This window comes from Panthera uncia, assembly GCF_023721935.1.
Source record: "Panthera uncia isolate 11264 chromosome A3 unlocalized genomic scaffold, Puncia_PCG_1.0 HiC_scaffold_11, whole genome shotgun sequence".
NCBI classification, from domain to species: domain Eukaryota; kingdom Metazoa; phylum Chordata; class Mammalia; order Carnivora; family Felidae; genus Panthera; species Panthera uncia.
In genome coordinates, this window is record NW_026057578.1 from 57,505,035 (window position 1) to 57,528,414 (window position 23,380).

Below are 23,380 nucleotides of genomic sequence, written 5' to 3' on the forward strand. Positions count from 1 at the left end.
AAGAAAGAAAGAAAGAAAGAAAGAAAGAAAGAAAGAAAGAAAGAAAGACAAAGAAAAGACTTAAGATTGATCATGGGGTTCAGGTGTTGCCAGGATGATCTATCTACTATAAGATTCCACTCAATATTTCATTTAGTATTTCACATATTGATTATTGTTGCCTATATAGATTGCTTCATTAGGGGTTGCAAAATGATTTCTTTTTCTAATGTTCTAATTCCTTCTAGATGTATTAGCTGGAATTTGTCTAGAAAGAAAATCTTTCCCATATCAACAATTTGGTTACCTTGAAATAGAATTGAAACATAAAAGGAAAGGCAGGATAAATGCTTGAATTATTTTTGCTTTAGAAAAAATAAATTATCAGAATAAATTAGATGCCTTGATAACTTCCAGTGATGACTATTGAAGGCTTGTCTTTTGTTTTTGTTTTTAATCATTATTAACTCAGGAGACCCATTACCAATACTTGTGTCTTACACAGTTATAGTGTGATGTCAAAAGCAGACATTGTACAACCAAAAACAGACATTGGTGCCTTCTGTGTACAGTTCTATGACATTTGGTCACATATAAATTGTGTAACCACCACTGCAGTCAAGATGCAGCACCCTTCCATCACCACAAAGAGCTCCCTCATGCTGCCCCTTTACGGTTACACACACCCCACACACCGTCACTAACCCTTTAGCAACCACTAATCTGTTCTCCACTCCTATAATTTTGTAATTTTGAGAATGTTCTATAAATGAAATCATATAATGTATTACCTTTTAAGACTGGCTTTTTTTTCACTCAATATAAGATCCACCCAAGTTGTTTCACATATCAATTTAGATTTCTTTTTATTTTTTAATTTTTTAATGTTTACTTTTGAGAGAGACAGACAGAGTGTGAGTGGGGAGGGGCATAGAGAGAGAGGGAGGCACAGAATCCAAGGCAGGTTCCAGGCTCCGAGCTGTTAGCACAGGAGCCTGACATGGGGCTTGAACCCACGAATCATGAGATCATGACCTGAGCCAAAGTCAGACACAACCAACTGAGCCATCCAGACACCCCTCAATTTTTATTTCTGAGCAATATTCCATGGTACGGATGTGCCTGTATGTAACCATTCACATATTGAGGGACATTTGGGTTGCTTCCAGTTTGGGGCTGTTACAAAAAAGTTGCTATGAACAATGATGTATTTGGTTTCTGTGGGAGACACACGTTTTTAGTTCTCTGGGATAAATGCCCAGGAGAGCAATTGCTGGGAGGACAGTAAATATATGTATGCTTAGTTTTTTAAATAACTGCCACCATTATTCTTTTTGATGCTTAAATTATTCCACCTTTTCCCAGTGGAAGTCTCTTCAAGTTGACTCCTGTGTTCTTTTGACATGACCCATTAATCTTTTCTAGCTTTGGGTTTTTGTTTTTTTTTTTTCTGACCAAGAAGACATCCCAGGATCCTCTTTACATTCCTAGCTCTAAACTTTAAACTGTGCTTTGTTACCTGTGACTACATGCCTCTCATTGTTCTTGGCAAACGTTTGTGAGTAGGAAGTAATGGGTGAGCAGAAGTTCTACAATGTGTTCCCTCCCATCACTAGTCACATCTTTTTGTAAACATACCAAAGGCTAGTGTCCTGCAGCCAAACCTGAGAATGTTTGCTGATGGAAGAGTCCTTTGCTATGAACTGCTTAAACAAGACTAAAATTTCTGCAAAATGTTACTAAGCCAAGTAACTGAGTTCCAATGCAAAATAGCTCCTTCTGTATAAGTGCTATGACCACCTGCATCATTGATGAGTAGCCCATGTGGTACTCATATACTCCTAGTAAGACTATGAAATGGTAAAAATCATAATGGAACACAGTTTGACAATGTTTCAGCCTGCTTGAGCTGCTATCACAAAATATCATAAACTGGGTGGCTAAAACCACAGACATTTATTGTCTCACAGTTCTGGAGGCTGGGAAGTCCAAGACCAAGGTTCCAGCAGACTCAGTTTCTGGTGAGAGCTCTCTTCCTGGCTTGCAGATGGCCACCTTCTCACTATATCATCACACAAGGCTTTTCCTTGATGCACATTGAGAGAAAGAGTTCTCTGGTGTTTTTTTTTTTTTTTTTAATGTTTATTTTTTATTTTTGAGAGAGATGGAGTGTGAGCAGGGGAGGGGCAGAGAGAGAGGGAGACACAGAATCTGAAGCAGGCTCCAGGTTCTGAGCTGTTAGCACAGAACTCGATGGGGGGCTCGAACCCACGAACTGTGAGATCATGACCTGAGCTGAAGTCGGACGCTTAACCAACTGAGTCACCCAGGCACTCCTGGTGTCTTTTTTTTTTTTTTTTAACGTTTATTTATTTATTCTGAGAGAGAGAGAGAGAATGAGAAAGAGTGTGTGAGCAGGGAAGGGGCAGAGAGAAAGGAAGACAGAGAATCCCAAGCAGGCTCCTGGCTGTCAGTGCAGAACCTGACACAGGGTTCAATCTCATGAACTGTGAGACTATGACCTGAGCCAAAACCAAGAGTCAGATGCTTAACCTGCACCCAGGTGCCCCTTTCTTGTATCCTTATTTGGGCACTAACTCTATCAGACCAGTGCCCCATCCTTACAACTTCATTTAGCTTTAATTATTTCATTCGAGGCCCTATCCTCAAATATAGCCACCCCAAACACATGAATTGGGGGTGGGGTGGACACAAACATTCCATCCACTGTAATTATCTAAATGCCGCACAAAGACAAAGAGACAACAGATACGAAAGACAGGTTAGAGACCGGAGGGAAGGTCCAAAATGTTTCTAAGGAAAGGAGGAAGGAAGAAACCCACACCTAGTTGCATACCAAAGACATAGAGAAGAGTTTTAAAGCCACAGGAGAAATAAAAAACAGTCATCTTCAGAGGTGTGGCCATGAGACTGGAATCCGACTTCTCAGCAGCAGCACAGGAACCGAAGTGGAATGAAAGCCTCCATGTGTTGAAAACAGGCCTACTGCTAGAATTCTGTACTCAGCAGAAATATTTTCTGCGAGTGAAACAGAAGTAAACTTCAGACAAACAAAAGAGAGTGTGCCACTAGTAGACCCTTGTTAAAGGAAATTCTAAAGGATATACTTCAGTAGGAAAGAAAATGATCACAAATGGGTGATCTGAGATACAAGAACAGATAAAGAGGGAGGAGACTGGAGAATACATAGCTAAATCTAAATAAACGTAGACTGCATAAAATAACAATGTCTCATTGTATTCAGAAAAATACAGCATTAAGACAAAAATAACGTGCAAGTCAGGAAAAGGGATAGTCTTTTGGACAAAGAGTGATGGATCAATTTGATCTCTGTAGAGACAAAATGAACCTCATTCATATACAGAAAATGTTTTTAATGGATTACAGACCTAAATGTAACAGATAAAACTATTAAGCTTCTAGAATAAAACATCAAAGATATTTTTCATGGGCTTAGATCAGACAAAGATTTCTTAGAAATGGTACAGAAAGCACAAACCATGAAAGAAAAAAAATGATAAATTAGACGTTACCAAAATTTTAAATGTTTGCTCTTCAAAAGCCACTGGTAAGAAAATGGAAATGCAAGCCACAAACTGGGAGAAAACACTGGCAAAATGCCTGCCTGAAAAAGGACTGGTATGGAGAACATATAAAATAACTCTCACAACTCAACACTAAGAAGACACAACCAGATTTTTAAATGAGCAAATATTTACACAGACAATTCACCAAAGAAGAGAGACAAAAAGTAAGCACATAAAAAGCTGCTCAATATTGTTAGCCATTAGAAAAATGTAAATTAAAACTGCCATGAAATGCCACGACACACCTAGTAGAATAGCTAAAATTAAAAAGCCACTCAATAGCAAGTGTTGCCAAAGATGCAGAAACACTGGGACTGTCATGCAGCGTCTGTGGGAATGCAAAATGGTATAGCCACTTTGGAGGGAAAAGAAAGCTCGACAATTTATTATAAAGGTAAACCTATGGTTACCATACAACTCAGCAATCTTGCTCTTAAATATTTACTCAAGAGAAATGAAAACATGTCCCCACATAGACTTGTATGTGAATGCTATTAATAGCTTTATTCCTAATAGCAAGATAAATAAATAAATAAATAAATACAACCCAAGTAGCCATCAACTGTTGAATGAATAAACAAAAATATGGCATGTCCATACAAGGGAATACTACTCACTAGTAAAAAGGAAAACACTACTGATACATAGAACAACACGGATTAGCTCATGTGATTATGGAGATAGAGGTCCCATGATCTGCCATCTGCAGGCTGCAGGCCCAGGAAAGCCAGTGGGGTAGTCCCAGTCCAAACACAAAGTTCTATGAACCAGGGGTGCCAATGGCATAAAGGCCCAGCCTGAATCTGAAAACTGGAGAACCAAGAGTGCTGATGTCCAAGGTCAGGAGAAGGTGGATGTCTCAGCTCCATTCAGACCCACAAGGACTGGGTGATGCCCATCCCTATTGATGAGATTAATCTTCTTTATTCATTTACTGATTCAAATGCTAATCTCTTCCTCAAACACCCCCACAGACACACCCAGAAATGATATTTTACCAGCCATCTGGACATCCCTTAGCCCAGTTAGGTTGATGGATAGAAACATTAACATTAACAACTACCCCAAAACAATCTGTGGCACTTTTCAATACCAAAGCACTGGAATAAAGAAAATAAAATTAATTCTTACAAATCAATACAAAAACCCACAGGCAACCCAATAAAAATGGGCAAAAGACATTAACAGGCATTTCACAAAAGAGGATATCCAACTGGCCAATGAAAGTATGAAAAGGTGATCAACCAACCACATCAGTCATTAAAATAGAAATGAGACACTATTACTCATCCACCAGACTGGGTTGGGGGGGGGAGGGGGAGAGAGAAAAGACAGAAAAATCTAACCATAATCTGTGTTGATGAGAATGTGGAGCAACAGGAAAGCTCATACACTGATAGTAGCAATGTAAATTGGTACCATCATCTTGGAAATCAGTTTGACATTATATAATATAATGAAGCATACTTCTACCCCACAACCAGCAACCCTACTACGAGGTATATACCCTAGAAAAACTCTTGAATGTGCACCAGTGCCTTAGTTTGGATTCCTCCAAAGGGCCTGAGACAAGGACTTAGCACATGGGTAGTTTACTTTGGGATGTAGTCCTAAAGAACAGGAGTGGGGGACTAGAGTGATTGGACCAGGGAGGAAGGAAAGCCATTCTAAGGCTGTGTCCCTTAGCTGTTACCACTGTGAGCAACCGGGGCTCAATCCTGCTGGATACCCTCTGAGGAAGGGTGTAAAGTGAACTGCCCACCCATGACCTGGAAATCCTTTGACTCCTGTCCCCATTGGCCAAAGATCCCTTTTCTTGGGATCTATGAGTAGAATAAATTACCTTTTCAATGGCAGGCATCTCTTGATTACCTGGCCTCACCATACCTGAATAACAAAACCTATTAAAACACCTACCAACGGGGGCATCTGGGTGGCTCAGTTGGTTAAGCATCTGACTTCAGCTCAGCTCATGATCTCACGGTTCCTGAGTTCAAGCCCCGCATTAGGCTCTGTACTCACAGTGCAGAGCTTGCTTCGGGTCGTCTGTCTCCCCCACTCTGCCCCTTCCCCACTTCTCTCTCAAAATAACCACCACCAACAAAATAAATACAAATAAAAATAAATAAAACACCTACTGACAATAGTTGAATAAATGGTCATATAGCTACACTATGCAATACTATACAACCATATATATCTACAAACAACAAAGTAAGTATGATTCTCAAACATAATTTTGACAACATAGACACAAAAAATTAAAGTATGATTTCATTTATATAAAGTTCAAAATAGGTAAGATGAATCTATAACACTGAGGATTGCATGTGTAGGAAATCCAACTATAAAGGAAAGCAAAGAAATGTGTATCACAAATGTCAAGACAGTGATTACCTCTAGGAGAGGAGGCAAGGGATTGTGATTTGGGGAGAGAGGCATATGGAGAGCTTCTGGGGAACTGGCAATATTCCCTCACTTCACCTGAATGATTTTAACAGGTTTTTTCTACATATATTTTTATGCATTTGCTGCATGCATTCTCTCAAGAGAAATATTTGTAAATTACTATCATGTACCTTGATGAATGAACAGAGGGATTAAAAGTGAGGATGAAAATAGATCAAAATGCTAATTGTATTAATCTATCTGGTGGATGTGTGGGTGTTCACTGACTGTAGAACCATAAAGACGCCAGATCGCTGCCGTGGAGTCTGGGAGGGTGATGCAGTGGGACAGACAGGGATAGACAGACAGGCAGGGACAGGTTACAAGGGACCTATATACTAAGTTAAAGAGCTTGGACTTTATCCTGCTGGCAACGAACAGTAAGAACTGGGCATTTATTCTTCACATCATGTGCTGGGACTGGCAGAGGAAAATATCCACCTCCACCAGAGCCTCAAAGGAAGAAGTGGCCCCTAACAGCCAAGAACAAGAGCCTGGGTGGAAGGAGTCAGCTGCCAGGCTCGCCTGCCTCCCTCCCCCCCCCCCCCCCCCCCCCCCGCGCAGAGCATATGGTAGAAAAGAGGCTGTGGTATGCATCTATCACGTGTCTGCTCTGTGCTTCTCCTAGGCCACTGGGATAGAAGTGACTGTCCTTATTTTACAGACACGGCTAGTAGGTGATAGAGCAGGATGTCAATTCATTTGAAGTCATTTGAAAGAGCTCACGTCTTTTAATGACTTGCTATACTGCCTCTCCAAGACTATGGGACACATCATTCAGGGGCAAGTGAGAGAGGCTGGCAAGTCAGCAGCATAAAAGGATGGCAGAGCCGTGGGAGGAGACGAGATCATGCGGAGAGAATACCAGAACTCCCCTTAGACTAGCAACAGAAAGAAGGCATCCTGGAAAGGGTGGCTGGGGTGGGATGGGAGGCCAGCTTGGAGTGCACTGAGGAGATTAAGAAGACTTTTTAAAGAAAAATGGCTTTGAATAGGAGGGAAAAGGAGGAGGTAGATGGAATGGAGGACAGGGTAGATAACGGATCCTCTGGCTACTGCACAGTGTAACACAGTGGCTACAAAAATTCTGATGCTGGTTCAAGTCACTTTCATCCGTAACAAACTGGAAGCAGGACTATTAGATTTTAGGTGGAAAATCTAGAGCAGAATATGTCTCTTAATGGGCAGATAAGGGAATACCATAAGCAGAAGTTAAAGTGTAAATGATTTAGAATTATGTTGCTATCTATAAAACTTAACTATTGGAAACAGCTCAAATTTCCACCAATAAAAGAATGTTTTGAAACTCTGATACATTCTTACAATTCTCTGCTACTGCATGCCAGCCACTTTGTCTCTGGGTGTTTGCTACCTTTTACTTTGGTTGATATGTAAAAATTTGACTTTGCTTTCAGAGGAACTCGCAGCAATGCACTCCTAAGTAAAGTGTAAGACAGTCATTATCCTTACAAAGCAAGGGAATGGCTTTGGCATCAGACTGACTCGGTGGTAATCTTACCTTCACCATTTACTTAGTTTCCTCCTCTATAAAATGATAACAGTCCCTACCTTTATCTATTACCAAAATATAAGCCTCTCCAGATGTTAACTTATTTAATTCTCCCATCCATCACCCAAATGAGTTCAAAACCGTGGTTTGCTTGTTTTTCTAATAACGGAACTGAGGCACAGAGAGGTTAAGTGACCCGGCAGGGTCCCACAGCTGGTAAGTGGGGGAGTGTGTTGGTTCGCGATTTGAACGCCCACCACCCCCTGGCTGCAGAATCCGTGCCATCCAGCAGGTAATGAGCCCATCCCCGGACCTCGCACACGGTGAGGACTCTGCGCACGGCGGCCGCAGGACGTGCAGTATTCGAGTGGAATCCGCTTTTCCAGGAGCTCGACTTCTCAACACGGCGGGAGGCTGCGAGGGCATCCAGGGGTGGGGACCCCACCCGGGAATCCTGCGGCGGTCGCGAGCGGAGTCCAGTTCCGCGCGTCCGCCGCACGGGGGCGCTGCCGCCCTCGCCGCCGCCCGCGCGCTCCAGGCTGTCCCCGCGGCAGGGCGCGCCGCTGCAAGATGTCCGTGCGCCGCGGCCAGCGGCCCGCGCGGCCGGTCACCTGCCTCTCCTGGCTGCTGTGCTGCAGCGCCCTGCTGTCCCCGGCCGCGGGCTACGTGATCGTGAGCTCGGTGTCTTGGGCCGTCACCAACGAAGTGGACGAGGAGCTGGACAGCGCCTCCACCGAGGAGGCGCTGCCCGCGCTGCTGGAGGACTCGGGCAGCATCTGGCAGCGCAGCTTCCCGGCCTCGGCTCACAAGGAGGACGCGCACCTGCCGCCCCCGGCTGGCGCCGCCCGCTCCAGGACGCCCCCCCGCGCCGCCCGGGATGTTCTCCTACCGGCGGGAGAGCGGCCCGAGACTGCGCCCCAGCACCGCCCGCTTCCTGGCCCACGCCAGCTCCTGGGGCTGTCTGGCCACCGTGTCCGCCCACGAGAAGGTAAGCAGCCCCGCCCGGAGCCGGCTGCAGGTGCGTGCCTGGCGGTGGCCTGAGGACCGGGAGATGCTAGCGACCGCTGGCGCGCTCGGATCCAGGTCTCACAGAAGTGCCCCGCCGGCGGGGTTGCGCTGTGGCCGGCGCGTAAATAACGGAACCAGATTGTGCTTTGGTTAACCTGGCAAAATGGGGGGCTTGGGAGGTGCTGACAGGCATCCTGCCCGGCTCATGGGGATTGAAGTGCAGTCTTGAGATGGTCAAAGAGGCGTACACATAACCAGCGCCTGACCCGAGACCTGGACAAAAGAAGCCAGAGCCGCCTTAGGCATCATAGAGTAGGCGCGTGCAGCCTCCCAGCCCACAGCACCCAATGGACCCGAACTTCCCGGTCACCTACTGACACTGGGGACTGGGAGAAAGACACCACGGGGGGTTTGGTGGAAGTTCACATTTTGAAATATGGAACTTAAGAGGTTTTCTGGAAAGGAGGCTTAGGGTGCAAAGTGTATAAATGCTGGAATGAGTTGTTTTCAGCTGCAGTTTTATCATTCGGTTCGTAAATGTTTTTACTCACCTGTTAGGTATGATTCCACCTTAAGCCAAAATGACATGGATAAATGATGAGGAAGTGACATCCCTAAGTATACACGGCCCAGAAAGCTTTTAGGGCTGGTGAGATCGATGTAAGGGTTTTATTACAGAGAGGTACTTTGAACTGTTTAATTTATGCAAAATAAATATTTTTTTAGGGAATGGATAGGTCATTGGCCAGCGGCAGGTTCTTACCTCAGGTATGGTCTCATCTGTTTGGAGACTGGCCAAGTCACCGAGTTGTCCACTTTATTTTCCCCCTGTAAGGAATTAAGTGGTTGACTATGTTAGTTTTGAAGGTCCTGTTTTACTTTTTAAAAAATATTTAAATGACTTTATTCTGATTATGGCAATGATCTTAATCACATTCACAGCATCCAAATGGTTCCTCACAGTTATAAATTATGCTCCTAAGACATACCTTAGGAAGATATGAAGCTTAAATAATGAGGCTGATCTTCATCTAAAGCACGGATTGTTCTGGGGTGTGTGGCTGGCTCAGTGGAAAGAGCGTGTGTCTCTCGATCTCAGGCTTATGAGTTTGAGCCCTGCATTGGGTGTAGAGATTACTTATATAAATAAATAAACTTAAAAAAAAATCTCTAGTTGGCACTAGAGATCTAGTGGGATCTCTAGTTGGCACTAGACTTAGTCTAGTACTAAAGATATTTTGACTTTTGACATCTTTTTTCTTAGTGTTCTTAGGAATTCCCCTTTCCAATATTGACATTTAGTCCAAATTCAGTCCATTCAGAGAGCATTTACCCTATGCATGTCATGTGTGCAAAGCATGATTCCAGGCAATTTATGACAAGCTGAAAAAGAGAATCTGTAAATGAACTTATGTTCCCATTTTGGAAGACACCTTAACATTGTGTCTTCTCAAAGATGAAAGCCATCTCCTATTCCAGGTCTATACACCATTGCCATGCAGTGCTTTAAAGACAAGACAGCTCCTGAGTTCTGAGCTCAGTCACAGTAAGGAATATTCTGTAAAGGGTAAATAAAGCTCATGAAGGTTGGAATGCAGGACCCAGCAGGGCCTGGGAAAACCTAAGAAATACTTGCATACATGTCTAAGAATTTCACCTACTCCACCGAAGATCGTGAATAAAAATGAGTGTGCAATGTTTCTGTGACTTCCTTTTCTCTAAAAGGGCAAGTTGCTGACTCATATAATGAAAAATTGATTACAATTAAAAAATGGAACTAGTAAGTGAGAAAGTGGTGTAGCTATAAAAGAAACAATAGTAGAAAGTTCTCAGAGTCCAAAGACCAGGTAAGATATTAAAGTTAAGACTTAAGATCTATCCCCAAAGTTGTCAGAACTTTAAAAGAGTCAGTGAAGGCAGTTGGGCTCGCAGGGGCAAGTTGTAGCTGACTTCCATAAATTTCAGTGCCACCCCCAAATAACTTTAAATGTAACAAAGTGAGGGTGTTTTCTATGCACATGCAGCAGCTTCAAGAATAATCCCCTAGCCATCCTTCCAAACAGAATGTCCCTGCTCAGCTCCTCAATAGAGATTCCAGAGCTATCACCGGGTGAGTTGGGTCAATTGGGAACCACTGTGCCTTAATTTACTACCTGTCAGAACTATGGTGATGCCATGCCATCAACATTGCTATATTTCCTGGCTAAGCTCTCAGCTCAGGTCAATCCAAAACCCTGCATTGAAAACAAAAAAATGAAATGAAATGAAATGAAATGAAATGAAATGAAAAATAAAATAAAATAAAATAAAATAAAATAAAATACCCTGCATTGAAAAAGCCTTTTTTGGTGTTTGTTAGATCCCAGGACTGCCATTTGGGAACTGCCTGCCCATCAGCGACGGCCCCTTGAACAACAGCACTGGGATTCCTTTCTTCTATGTGACACCCAAGGACCCTGCAGTGGCCGATCTGATGAAGAACCCCATGGCCTCCCTCCTGCTGCCAGAATCTGAAGGAGAGTTCTGCAGGTAGACAAAGAGTTTGGCCTTACCCATACAGGTTCTTTGTTATAAAGCAGAGGGTCTATGGGGTGGGACCTTTCTGAGTTGCATGAATTTACTGGGGCCCTGAGATGCAAAATGATGTGTTCACCAACTTGAAGTGGAAAAAGTATATGTACCTTTGGACTCAGATAAACAGAATTCCACCACTCACCAAGCTATGTGATTTGGGGCAAGCTACCTAATTTTGCGGAGCCTCAGTTTCCTCATCTGTGAAATGGGAATAATAATTTCTGCCTCATACGGTTCCTGGGAGGGTTGAGGGTCTTGTACAGTATCAGTGAGCAAACAGGAGCTCTTGTTATGATGGGAAAGGGGAAGCCGGGAGGTTGATGAAGGAAGATCGAGTAGTTTGTCTGTGGGGCACATGGAGCATAGAATCTACTTACCACCCCAAGAGTCTCCTGCTTCGCTCTCTATTTACTGTTTTTCAAATAAATTTCTAACCCACTATCCCCCACCACCAGAGATGTGTACCCAAAGACCCCATATTCTTTAATACACCCTCTCTTAAAAGTCTGAAAGAAAAGACATTTACGTGCAAATGGAGCATTGATCCAACACCTCTGTCTGAACTCAAAATGTAGAGCTTGAAATCAGATCCTGCCTGGAGATATCTGGACCAAGTTTGTGTGGGGGCATACAGGGAACCCCCTGGGCAGCAGCAAATGCAACAAGTGGCCTCAGGCGAGTCCCTTAACCCCCAGGACACTAAGATGTAGTGACCCTTCAGGAACTAGGATAGGATTTATCCCAATTCCAAAGTTTGATTATTTTTTATGCAAAGCATAAAAAAAAAAAAACATAAAGCAAACAAATTGATTAGTTCTTTCCAGAGTAGGGGGGTAGGTGGTGGTAATAATCAAAGCCACAACATGCTGTAAAATGCCCAGATAAAAGACCTTGTCACTTCCCCTTGGGACACTGACAAGGAGAGTCGGCACCAAGCTGGAGACAGTTCAGCTGACCCAGTTCCCCAGCAGGTATGGCAAGAAGCCAGGAAAAGGGATGTTTCCTCTTTCATGGAATATTCAGTATGTTCTTGGCCAGTCAAGCTTGCTTGCTGGCACTAGAAGTATGTGCCCAGGATACCTTTCTAAACGCCTGAGGAGTGCCTAGGTCAGGCATCCTAAAAGTAGTCATGAGGCTGGAGAGTGTTGATCCTGCACCTGCTCTTGAAGACAGACAGCAGAACACAGAGCGGTGCACACAGTGGCTGCAGCTCACAGGTCGTGGAAGGAATTTATTGGAAGGTTCCAGGCGGACGTCAGCAGGAGCTGAGAGCTGGCAGCCATGAGAAACCTAGCTTAGAGAGGACCTTGCCAAGGGGGACTGAGGTTCTACCAAAGCTGGGCAGGCCGTCTACATGGCCTGGAATCAATCATGTGTGCAAACCATCTTCATGGCAGGTCCACACACCAGAAGTGCAAACGTCTGCACAACACCCCAGGGCAGCTCGGGGCCAGAGGTGGCCACCCAGGCCCCACTGAGCCACCCCAGGGCCGAGGGCATCAGTATCTCAGCACGCTTGTCACTCTGGCCTGGAAGAGGAGGGATAAGTGCCACCAGGCTCCTCATGTGATCCTCACATGAGACTCCTTCTCAGAACTCCTCCCTCCTCGCACTGTTTAAGCTTCTGAAATGTTAAGACACAACTTGAAGAAATAGGTACAGATCAAGGTTAGCCCCAGTGAGCACCAAAGCTAAGGTTACCAGACAGTGAGGGTTGTTATCACCCCAAGGTCCACTACTTCCAGTGAACTGCTTATGACCAGGGGTGACTCCTCTGAGTGAGCTTCCCAGTCCAAGTTCAGCATTACATTTGAGGTTTTACATCCAGAATCTTGGTAACGTTGAGCTGAGAGACTTACCAAGAAAGACAGGCAAACACTGAAGACCTGGGGAAACAACCCAAGCAGGAGCTCCTTGGGCCCCAGGAACATAACAAAGCATCAGGCAGAAGTGTCCAGGGCTAGGAACCACCCCGACAAGCAAGAAGTTCAAGGGACAGCCTGGCAAGACAAGCACAAGCGGCCCCTGCTGCCTGATCCCAGGGCCCGGACGGAGGGCCGGCGACACCACAGGTCTTTGTCAAGCGCTTCCAAGTGTTTCCCTCAGAACAGGGGGATACAAAAGCACCTGTTTCTCCTGATGATGATGGCGATCATGACAACGACGATGATGAAGTTGATGAGGATGATGATGATGAATCAAAGCCACCTGATCCTTTCATCTTCAGAAGGCAGCTCTTACTCAGGAAAATAAAAATTTCCTTCATTCTATAAAGGTGGTGAGTTGAAATTGGGAATCAAAAACTTGCATCTTCACCATCACGTTTGGTGCCTTCCGTGGGCTCGTATTCTCTGTGGCTCCTATTCTCTGTGGCTCCCCTCTGGGGAGGGGCCGGGTCTTTCCCGTCTCATCCTAAGTGGGAAGACAAAGCCAGAACTGGTTCCTTCTGTGTGATGCATCCCAGGGCTCTGTGGGCCCACAGGGCCACGTTGGGGCTGAGGAGCCCTCGGCAGCTGAACAAACCAAGGTCAGGCCGGAAGGAAGCAACGTGGCCGCTGAAGCTCTGAGAGAAGGAAAAGAGGTGCCTTCGCAGCCATTCCCTGGGCATTTCAGCTACAACCTGCCTCTGCGTGAATCAGGGTTAGCCCTGGTGCCTGTGGAGTCTGGATGGGGACAGGCTGCTGAGCTCCACTTCCATGGGCAAGACGCAGCTCAAGAAGCGGGGCCAAACACAATTCCTGCCTAAGGGTAAGCTGAATGCATCTGATTCTACTACAAGGGCGGGCTGAGCCGGCCGCCTGCTTTTAGAGCTCCACACACAGGTAGATAGCTGTGTGTGCGCGTGCATGGGCGTGCACCTGTGTGTACTGTCACACGTTCATATTATCCATTCTCACAACAGAAACGTCAACTGCCCCCACTGGGTCCCCCAGACCACTCTGTCACCTTGAATTCATCATCAATCCAACAGCTGAAGTGGTCTTTCACACCCCAGATCAGATCCTGGAATTTCCCTGCTTAAATGCTTTCATTGGGAAAAAATAACGAAATCCTTGGTAATGGCCTAACAGGCCATGGGTGGCCAGGATCCTGCCTCCCTCTCAGTATAGATAAGAGAACCTGATCCTTTGCTAATTGACTTAATATTTGATGCCTATTCTAATTTTATTAATTTGAGAGCTTTAACCTGAAAGCTCATTGTAATCCAAGCTGATATGTGTTTGGCAGGTTGCTAAGAGGTGCGCCTTTTTTTTTTTTTTGAGATATAATTGACATGTAACGTTATATAAGTTTAAGGTGTACAATATGTTGATTTGATACATTTATATATTGCAGTGTGATTAGCGCCAGAGTGTTAGCTAACACCTCTGCCACATGCCATGATTACCATTTCTTTTTTGCGGTGAGAACATTTAAGATCTGGCCTCTTAGCAACTTCGGAATCTATGCTACAGTGTCTTTGCCTGTGATCACTATGCTGTGCGTTAGCTGTCCAAAACTTACTCATCTTCCAGTTATACGTCTTGTACCCTTTGGCCAGCGTCTCTCTGATTTCCCCCAATCCTCAGGCCCTGGTAACCACCATCCTACTCTGTGTTCTGGTGAGTTGGGCTTTTTTTTTTTTTTTTAGATTCCACATGTAAGTGAGATCGTACCATATATGTCTTTCTCTGTCTTTTCTCACTCAACATAATGTCCTCAGGGACCATCCATGTTGTCCCAAGTGGCAGGATTTTCTTTCTCACGGCTGAGTAATATCCCATTGTATATATAAGAAATGCTTTTCACTCAGTAAGCACTCATGTATGTTGACTCATATCTTGCCTCCCAAAATTGATACTTAGATCCATCAAAGCCGCTATGGGTGAAGGACATTGAGTATCCAAAACTCTCAGGAAGTTTAATGATGAAAATACACAGCAGATATCCGTTCCTTAACTGAAGCTGGAAGAGGCAAACATCTTGAGAATAAGGAAAGGGACAAATATTTCTCTGTATTTTACAGGTGTATGGGGACCTTAACGAGTTTCTCAGTGAATCTGAAAAATTCAACCTGGGATACTGCATCCCATGTAGTTAGGGGATTTTCCCCCAAACTTTTCACCACCCGATCCTCTGATCCCTGAACTTACCCTAAAATGTCACAGTAAAGTCACTAGATTTCATCGCACCCAGCTGTCTTGACTCCCGCCAGGACATATTGAATTGGGTGCTATTACCCTGTCTTTCTTCCTGGAGGAGATCATTTGAAAGGGAATCTTACTGGATGATAAGCAGAAAGTGACTTTCAGTACTGATTAAGGACAGGATTGGCGGTTCCTAAGGGACAAAGCTCAGGTCTCCAAACTCAGGTGAACATGACAAATTGAGAATAAGATTCCAGTTTACAAGCTTCGCCAGCAATCCGCAGCCCCCTCCTCTCTCATTTTCCTCTCCCTTCAAATACATAAGCATATAGAGATGCTCCTGTGCCAAAGTGAATTTATGCTCAGACCAGAGACCCAGTTGTATGAAGATCCAGTAAATAACAAAGCCCCCCAGAGACATTTCTCATCCACTGAAACATCTTTTCTTATGGAGCATGCAGGCTTGAACACTGTGGATTTTAGGTTTTGCATCTTCTCAGAGAGCCAAGGCAAAGCAGGCCCTCTGGGTCAGGAAGGGTTCTTCTGTTGAGTGACATTCTGTTGTTGGCATCAGATGAATTTCCATTTTGAAGACTGGAAATAAATGGAAACAAAAGAGGTTTATCGGATGCTTTTCACAATGAAAAAATTTTGATAGTTTGGACAAATGCTATGTTTCTATCTGAAAACACTTGTTTCCTTTTTCCCAAAAGGCTTTTAATGAAATATTGCCATGGCCCGTTCCTTTCCCCCCAGCTGAGGCCATCTCTGCCCAAACAATGAGCTTGTCAAAGGTCTTTAATTGACCAGGACTCAGTGTGGTTTGGCATCAGAGGAGATGCTAACATTCTGGTTTGCAAAGGAATCTAGTTTCTGAGAGGGAGGTGCCAGACCCTGAATGGATTACAGCCCAGTAGATGTGTAAAACATAGGATGGGAGGCTTTCAGAAATGATGATCCCTCAGAATTATTGGCTTGGGGGGTGGGGTGCCATGTTGCGGATGCAATTCAACACCGAAGAATCACACATCATAAAGGCATCGCTCACACTAGAGAGTTTGGGACAATGTGCTTGGACACAGATTCCTGCCCTATCCTCTGAGTAGCCCCTGCATTTGATAGGCACATTGACAGTGTGAGAAATTCTTTTGGTAAAACATGGGAGGGTGCTGATGGTAGGGCTGGTCTGCCTTTATGCCACAAGCACAGGATAAACGCTTGGTGGGCGCACACAACTCAAATAGTGTACTGAGTTTAATTATTCCTTCTCTGCAGCAAATGACAAGAAATTCCACATATATAAATGCCCCTTAGCCTGCATATTTTTAACTATTCTTGTAGGAAGAAGAAATACGTTGAGTGGTAGCTGAAAACCTCAGCCCAGCCCAATTCTAAATGCAGGCTCCGGGATTTGTGCCCCTAGAACTGCGTGTGGAAAGCACTCTCTTCCATCATTCTCTAGGAGAGTTTGCACACAGAGGAAACATGTGCTTGCAACAGCTTGCCTGCTAACGGCCAAGATACATCTCCGTCTGCACTCTGTCTACCTGAGACGCGACATGAGTTTCAAAGCACAGGGCCCAACCCTCATCAGATAAAGAAGCTGAATTCAATTTCTCTTCACTGAATTGTGTTCATTCCCCTTGAAGGCAACATATAAATCTTCTAAATAGATTGCTGTCTGTCCAGATTCATGTTGCTTCTTCTCCTTTGCCTACACATCCCTGAAATCCTAAAGCTAACACTAACCTGAGTTGCTTTTAAAAGAGCTGTCTGGGAAGACCAGGGAGCCATGTGGACAGAAGACTTACTGAGCAGGTGTTTGAGTATTCTCTCCCATCTTTCACTCATTTCCATGGTCAGTGCTCCCAATAACCTGCAGCCACTTCTTTCTCCCGAATTTCATTTCAGCTCCATGAAGTTCTGTCCCTGTGATTCCCAGGACACTCATTTCATGGGTCCACTGATGATTCTGATTCCTCTGTCTTTATACACCTCTTTCCTGCATCTCTGACTACCTCTCCTGATCCAGTTCATAATGTTTTATTCACCTGGTAGACATGATTCCTCCTTGAGCTGAAATGATATGGATTCATAAGGATGCAACTTCTGTAAATATACACCTTCCAGAAAGCTTTTAGGGTTGCTGAGATAGATTTAAGAGTTTTATTACAAGGCCCTTAGCCTCTGGAAATCAATAATCTCTTTTGTATATCTATTGGATTTGCCTATTCTGGACATTCCCTATAAGTGTAATTATATAATGTATGGTTTTGTCACTGATTTCTTTCACTTAGCACAATGCTTTGCCGATGCAAAATGAACGAACATTTTAGAATCTCTAAAAGCAAAAAAGAGCATTTTATTCAAGTCCAAGTTAAGACAGCTGCCTGGGAAGCACACTCTTGACAGGGAAGAAAGTGCTCCAGAGAGTGAATCATTTTTACAGAGTTATATCCTTTTTACATCTTGTAAAAGCTCAAAAGATTATGGATTAGCATGTAGGCAGGAATCACAAGTTTTGTCATAAAGCAATGCAGGGAGCAGGAGCATTGATCGATATCTCAAGGACAAGATGGTGTTCCTTTAGGCCACTCACTCACAAAACAGGTGTACGATGTGTGCTTGGCCAGCTGTAAATTGGGCTTGGGGTTGGAACAAAGTCTACGGACAGTCATGCAGACTTAGAAAGAAATATAATATGGCTTCCACTGGAGATCACACTGTTAGAGTTTTTCTCCCGTCAGTTTTCAGGGCTCATTATGTTTTAGCATGGATCAACACTTCATTCATTTTTATGGCCAAATACAATTTTGTTGTATGAATATACTACGTTTTATTTATCTATTTTTATTTATCTGTTCATTAGTTGATGGACATTTTCTCCCATGTTTTGACTATTACGAATTATGCTACTATGAATATTTGTGTACACGTTTTTGTATGGACATTTTTTTTTCAGTTCTCTTTGGTATACACCTAAGAGTGAAATTTCTGGGTCATATGGTAACTCTGTGTTTAATTTTTTGAGGAACTGACTATTTTCTTCACTAGCTGCACATTTTATCTTCCCATCGGCAACATATGAGGTTTCCAGTTTCTCTATATCCTCATCAACCATTGTTATGCCTTTTTTATGATAGCCATCCTAATGGGTAAGGAGTGGTATCTCATGTAGATTTGATAAGTATTTCCCTAATGGCTACTGATGTTAAGCTTCTTTTCATGTTCTTATTAGCTACCTATATATCTTTTTTGGAGAACTACTTAATGCCTTTACCCATTTTTTCAAATTTATTTATTTATTGTCAAGTTAGCTAACATATAGTGTAGTCTTGGCTTCAGGAGTAGATTCTCATAATTCATCACTTACATACAACACCCAGTGCTCATCCCAACAAGTGCCCTCCTCAGTGTCCATCACCCATTTTCTCCACCCCCCCAACACCCTATCCCCATCAATCCTCAGTTTATTCTGTGTATTTAAGAGTCTCTTATGGTTTGCCTCCCTGTTTGTATCTTATTTTTCCTTCCCTTTCCCTATGGTCTTTTGTAAAGTTTCTCAAATTCCACATATTAGTGAAATCATATGATATTTGTCTTTCTCTGACTGACTTATTTCACTTAGCATAATACCCGTCAGTTCCATCCATGTTGTTGCGAATGGGAAGATTTCATTCTTTTTCATCACTGAGTAATATTCCGGTGTGTGTATGTGTGTGTGTGTGTGTGTGTGTGTGTGTGTGTACATACATAAATACACTACATTTTCTTTATCCATTCATGAATTGATGGCCATTTGGGATCTTTCCATAATTTGGCTATTGTTGATGGTACTGCTGTAAACATTGGGGTACATATGCCCCTGTGAATCAGCACTCCTGTATCCCTTGGATAAATTCCTAGTAGTGCTATTGCTGGGTCATAGAGTAATTCTTTTTTTTTTTTTTTAATTTTTTGAGGAACATCCACCCTGTTTGCCAGAAATGCTGCACCAGTTTGCATTCCTACCAACACTGCAAGAGGGGTTCCCTTTCTCCACCTTTCTCCACATCCTTGCCAACATCTCCTGTTTCCTGAGTTGTTAATTTTAGCCACTCTGACCGGTGTGAGGTGGTATCTCAATGTGGTTTTGATTTGTATTTCCCTGATGATGAGTGATGTTGAGCATCTTTTCATGTGCATGTTAGCCATCTGGACGTCTTCTTTGGAAAAGTGTCTATTCATGTCTTCTGCCCACTTCTTCATTGGATTCTTTGTTTTTCAGGTGTTCAGTTGGTAAGTTTTTAATAGATTTTTGATACTTACTAACTCTTTATCTGATATGTCATTTGCAAATGTCTTCTCCCATTCCGTCCATTGCCTTTTAGTTTTGTTGATTGTTTCCTTTGCTGTGCAGAAGCTTTTTATATTGATGAGGTCCCAATAGTTCATTTTTGCTTTTATTTCCCTTGCCTTTGGAGACATGTCAAGTAAGAAGTTACTGCAGCCGAGGTCAAAGAGGTTGCTTCCTGTGTTCTCCTGTAGGATTTTGATGGTTTCCTGTCTCATTTAGGTCTTTCATCCATTTTAAATTTATTTTTGTGTATGATATTAGAAAGTAGTCCAGTTTCATTCTTCTGAATGTTGCTGTCCAGTTCTCCAAACACCATTTGCTAAAGAGGCTGTCTTTTTTCCATTGGATACTCTTATGACTTTGTCAAAGATTAGTTGACCATATATTTGTGGGTCCATTTCTGCATTCTCTATTCTATTCCATTGATCTATGTGTCTGTTTTTGTGCCAGTATCATACTGTCTTGATGATTACACTTTGTAATATAGGCTGAAGTCCAGCATTGTGATGCCTCCAGCTTTGGTTTTCTTTTTCAACATTACTTTGGCTGTTCAGGGTCTTTTGTGGTTCCATACAAATTTTAGGATTTGTTTTTTCTAGCTCTGTGAAGAATGCGGTTGCTATTTTGATTGGGATTGCATTGAATGTGCAATGGCATCCCTTCCAAACTCCATGTCTCCTGCTTGTGCCTTTCTCTTCTTTTCTGTGTCTCACCAACCTCCCCAAGCAAAACCAAACCCTTCTGTGTCTACTGCCTCTACAGGAATCCAAAATGCAATAACATCAGGGAGGATGACATTTGCAGGATTGCACACACTTAATCTCTCCTTCTTTCCTCCCACACACCAGCCTGGGTGCACTAGGGAGGGGGCCTTCCCTTGCCCTGATCGTCCAGACTCATTAACGTACTTTCCTAAACATGAGAGCAGCCCTTCCTGAGACGCATTTGCTACTCTCTGCTCCCACCATGCGGTCTCTACCCTAGTCACACAGACACGCAGGAATTCATGGCCAGCTCCGGTCAGTTATTGTTTCTAGTAGTGATTTTATTTTCTTGCTCCTTCAGGAGCCAAAATATGCAGTTAAGCTAGACTTGGAGGTCAGGAAATAGCAGATGGGGTATCAGACTGGGGGGCTATGCAAAGTGATTACCAGGGAACAAGAGGTGAAGGGCAGACTTGGGGGAGGTTCAGTAGGAGAAGAGGCAGTTCCTTTCCTGCCAGTGCTGCATACATCCCAGGCTGGGGATGGACCAGCAAGGCCCTGAACTAATCCAGAAAGAACAAGGTCACCAATGGATTCCAAACTTTGCATCAGCAAGGTCTTTTTCATTATTTCACTCTATGCTCCATATACTATGAAATATTTTTGTCTAATAGGCAGACAGTGTTTTGAAATAATTTATCCCCCCATTTTTATTACTCAAAGACATATGTATATATGCAAATCAGAGCTTGTGATCAGCATGACATTTTTACCTCACTAATTCCAGAGTGATTTAATTCCAACCAAAAGCAAAGAAAATGGTTTTACATGGTGTCAAGAACTGTGACGGGTCTAAGATTTTACCCTATTTGCAAGCAAGTTGGCTATGTTCCTTCTCACTAACAAGTGAGCCTGCCATGGTTCGTGGATGCTGGCAGAAGACACAAAACTCATGGGTCAGAGAAAAAGGGCTGTTACTCACAGCAATATTAGCAGCTAGAGCAGCAGCACTTTATGGCAGGGGTTCCCATGGGCCCTAATTCCCACAGGGATGTGAAGAAGACCACGGGCACGTGTACACACAGTGGGTTGCATTATGGAAAAGGAACCCTCAGCCCAGAGAAACAAAATCTTGTATAACAGAGCAAGCCTGCCTACCATCCCCCCACCCCCAAGAAAGACAGCATCCACATCCTACTGGACAGCAAATAAGCCTGCCCTTCGCCCCCGAGGGAAACACTGTCTCTTCCAAGGCTGTTTGCTCTATAAAGATCTTCAGGGAAAAGATGGTCCCAAACACAGGGAGCTAGTCCTCTGCTCACAAGAGTTCAGAAACACGAAAGACCCATGGAGAACTTCTGCCAGAGAGATGGTATATAGAGTCTTATCTCAGAGAAATGCATAGATTTGTGAATATTTTTTAAATACAGGCCATTTTTGCTTCACATGATCCCGCGTTAGTACCAATGGTAGCATATGGGAACCACCCTTACTTTACACAGTTCCACCATGACTTTACTACCTGTATTGAGAATAGTTTGTGGATGACTATTTTTTTAAGTGTTTATTTATTTTTGAGAGAGAAGAGTGTGAGGGCATGAGCGGGGGAGGTGCAGAGAGTGAGGGGGACAGAGGATCCAATATGAGCTCTGCGCTGACAGCAGAGAGCCCCATGTGGGGTTCAGGCTCATGAACCAAGATATCATGACCAGAGCCAACGTCAGACACTCAACCAACTGAGCCACTCAGGCTCCCCTGTGGATCACTATTAATACCACCCAGCATTAGGATCCATTCTAACAACAAGAAGAGTTCCAGAAACTGCAAGCCCTCCTTTCAGTGAGGAACCACTCAGTTGCAAGAAATAGAAAAATAAGCTCAGATGTGCTTAGAGAATTAAAAAAATTGATTAGTTGACATATTTGAAAAGTCCAGAGGTAGGCTTTTCTTAGGGGCTCTGCAGTGTCGGCCAAAATGAGATTTTCCCGTTTCTCCTGTCTGCCTCCTCCAGTGTCTGCTCCATCTTAAGGGTGGCCCCACTTGTGATCCAAATGCGGTGCTGGCAACTTCGAGGTCACTCTCTGTTTATGTCCAGCAAAAGCAGGAATCTCACCAGGTAGACTCCAAAGGAGAGTAAGGGGGTTGCCATTCCAGAAGTCCCCAGCAAGTAGGTCCTTGAGCTTTAGTGACCAAACTTCTTGTGCCAATCCCTGAAATGTCACTCTGGCCAGGGGATAGAGCATGCTGGTTGTTGTAGGCAATCCCAGCCCTCAGGATGTGGGGATGGAGTAGGGCTCCCTGAAGCTGTGTGAGGGAGAAGTGGATGCCTAAACAATATGCAAAGTACAGAGGCAAGAGGCAGGAGTGCTTCCTACAACCCCTGTTCACCAAGGTGAACTGGAAGGGTCCCCTGGGTACACTGCATCCCCCTTCCTGTCGCTGGTGCATTTACTGACCAGGTGTGTTGCACTCACGTGACTAAGGGTGGGGTTGCAGTCTGACCTCTTCCAGATGGTATATGGTTTCCTTTTGCTGCTGTAACAAAGCACCATAACCCAGTGGCTTCAAACAACACCAATGTGTTAAGGTTATGGAGCACAGGAGTCCCAAACAGGTGTTAGTAGGCTAAAATCCAGCTGTAGGCAGGACTGTGTCCTTCCAGGAGGCTCTAGGGGAATAACCATGTTCTTGCCTTTTCCAGCTTCTAGGAGCTGCCTGCACTCCTTAGCCCATGGCCCCTTCCACACTCAAAGCCAGCCATGGCTAATTGAGTCTTTCTCATACCACATCTCTGTGACACTCTCTTTGGCCTCCCTCTGTGACCTTAAGGACCCCTGTGACTGCATTGGGCACAGCCAGATAATCCCAGATAATCTCCCTATCCAATGCCAGCTGATTAACCACCTAATTGCTCTTTGACACAGTCACGTGTCTCAGAGATTAGGCTGCAGACCTCTTTGGGTGGGGGCATTATCCTGCCTACCACAGGTGGGAAGAAACTTAATGCTGAGTCTAGCTGGGTTGCCCACTATGTAAATTGAGTTTTCTATTTGCCTATTTAAATACATCATCTCCTTTGTATTTTA

At 43.9% G+C, this 23,380-nt stretch overlaps 1 protein-coding gene across 1 annotated transcript in view; it reads left to right on the forward strand.

The window, feature by feature from the left end:
* The first annotated feature begins 8,115 nt into the window (after nt 1–8,115).
* The window catches only part of CREG2 (cellular repressor of E1A stimulated genes 2), a 33,168-nt gene continuing 17,903 nt past the window's right edge, over nt 8,116–23,380 (forward strand). Inside the window, 3 exon segments of the mRNA XM_049651343.1 lie at nt 8,116–8,403; nt 8,405–8,533; nt 10,913–11,082. Of these exon segments, the coding sequence (XP_049507300.1) occupies nt 8,116–8,403; nt 8,405–8,533; nt 10,913–11,082 (587 nt within the window).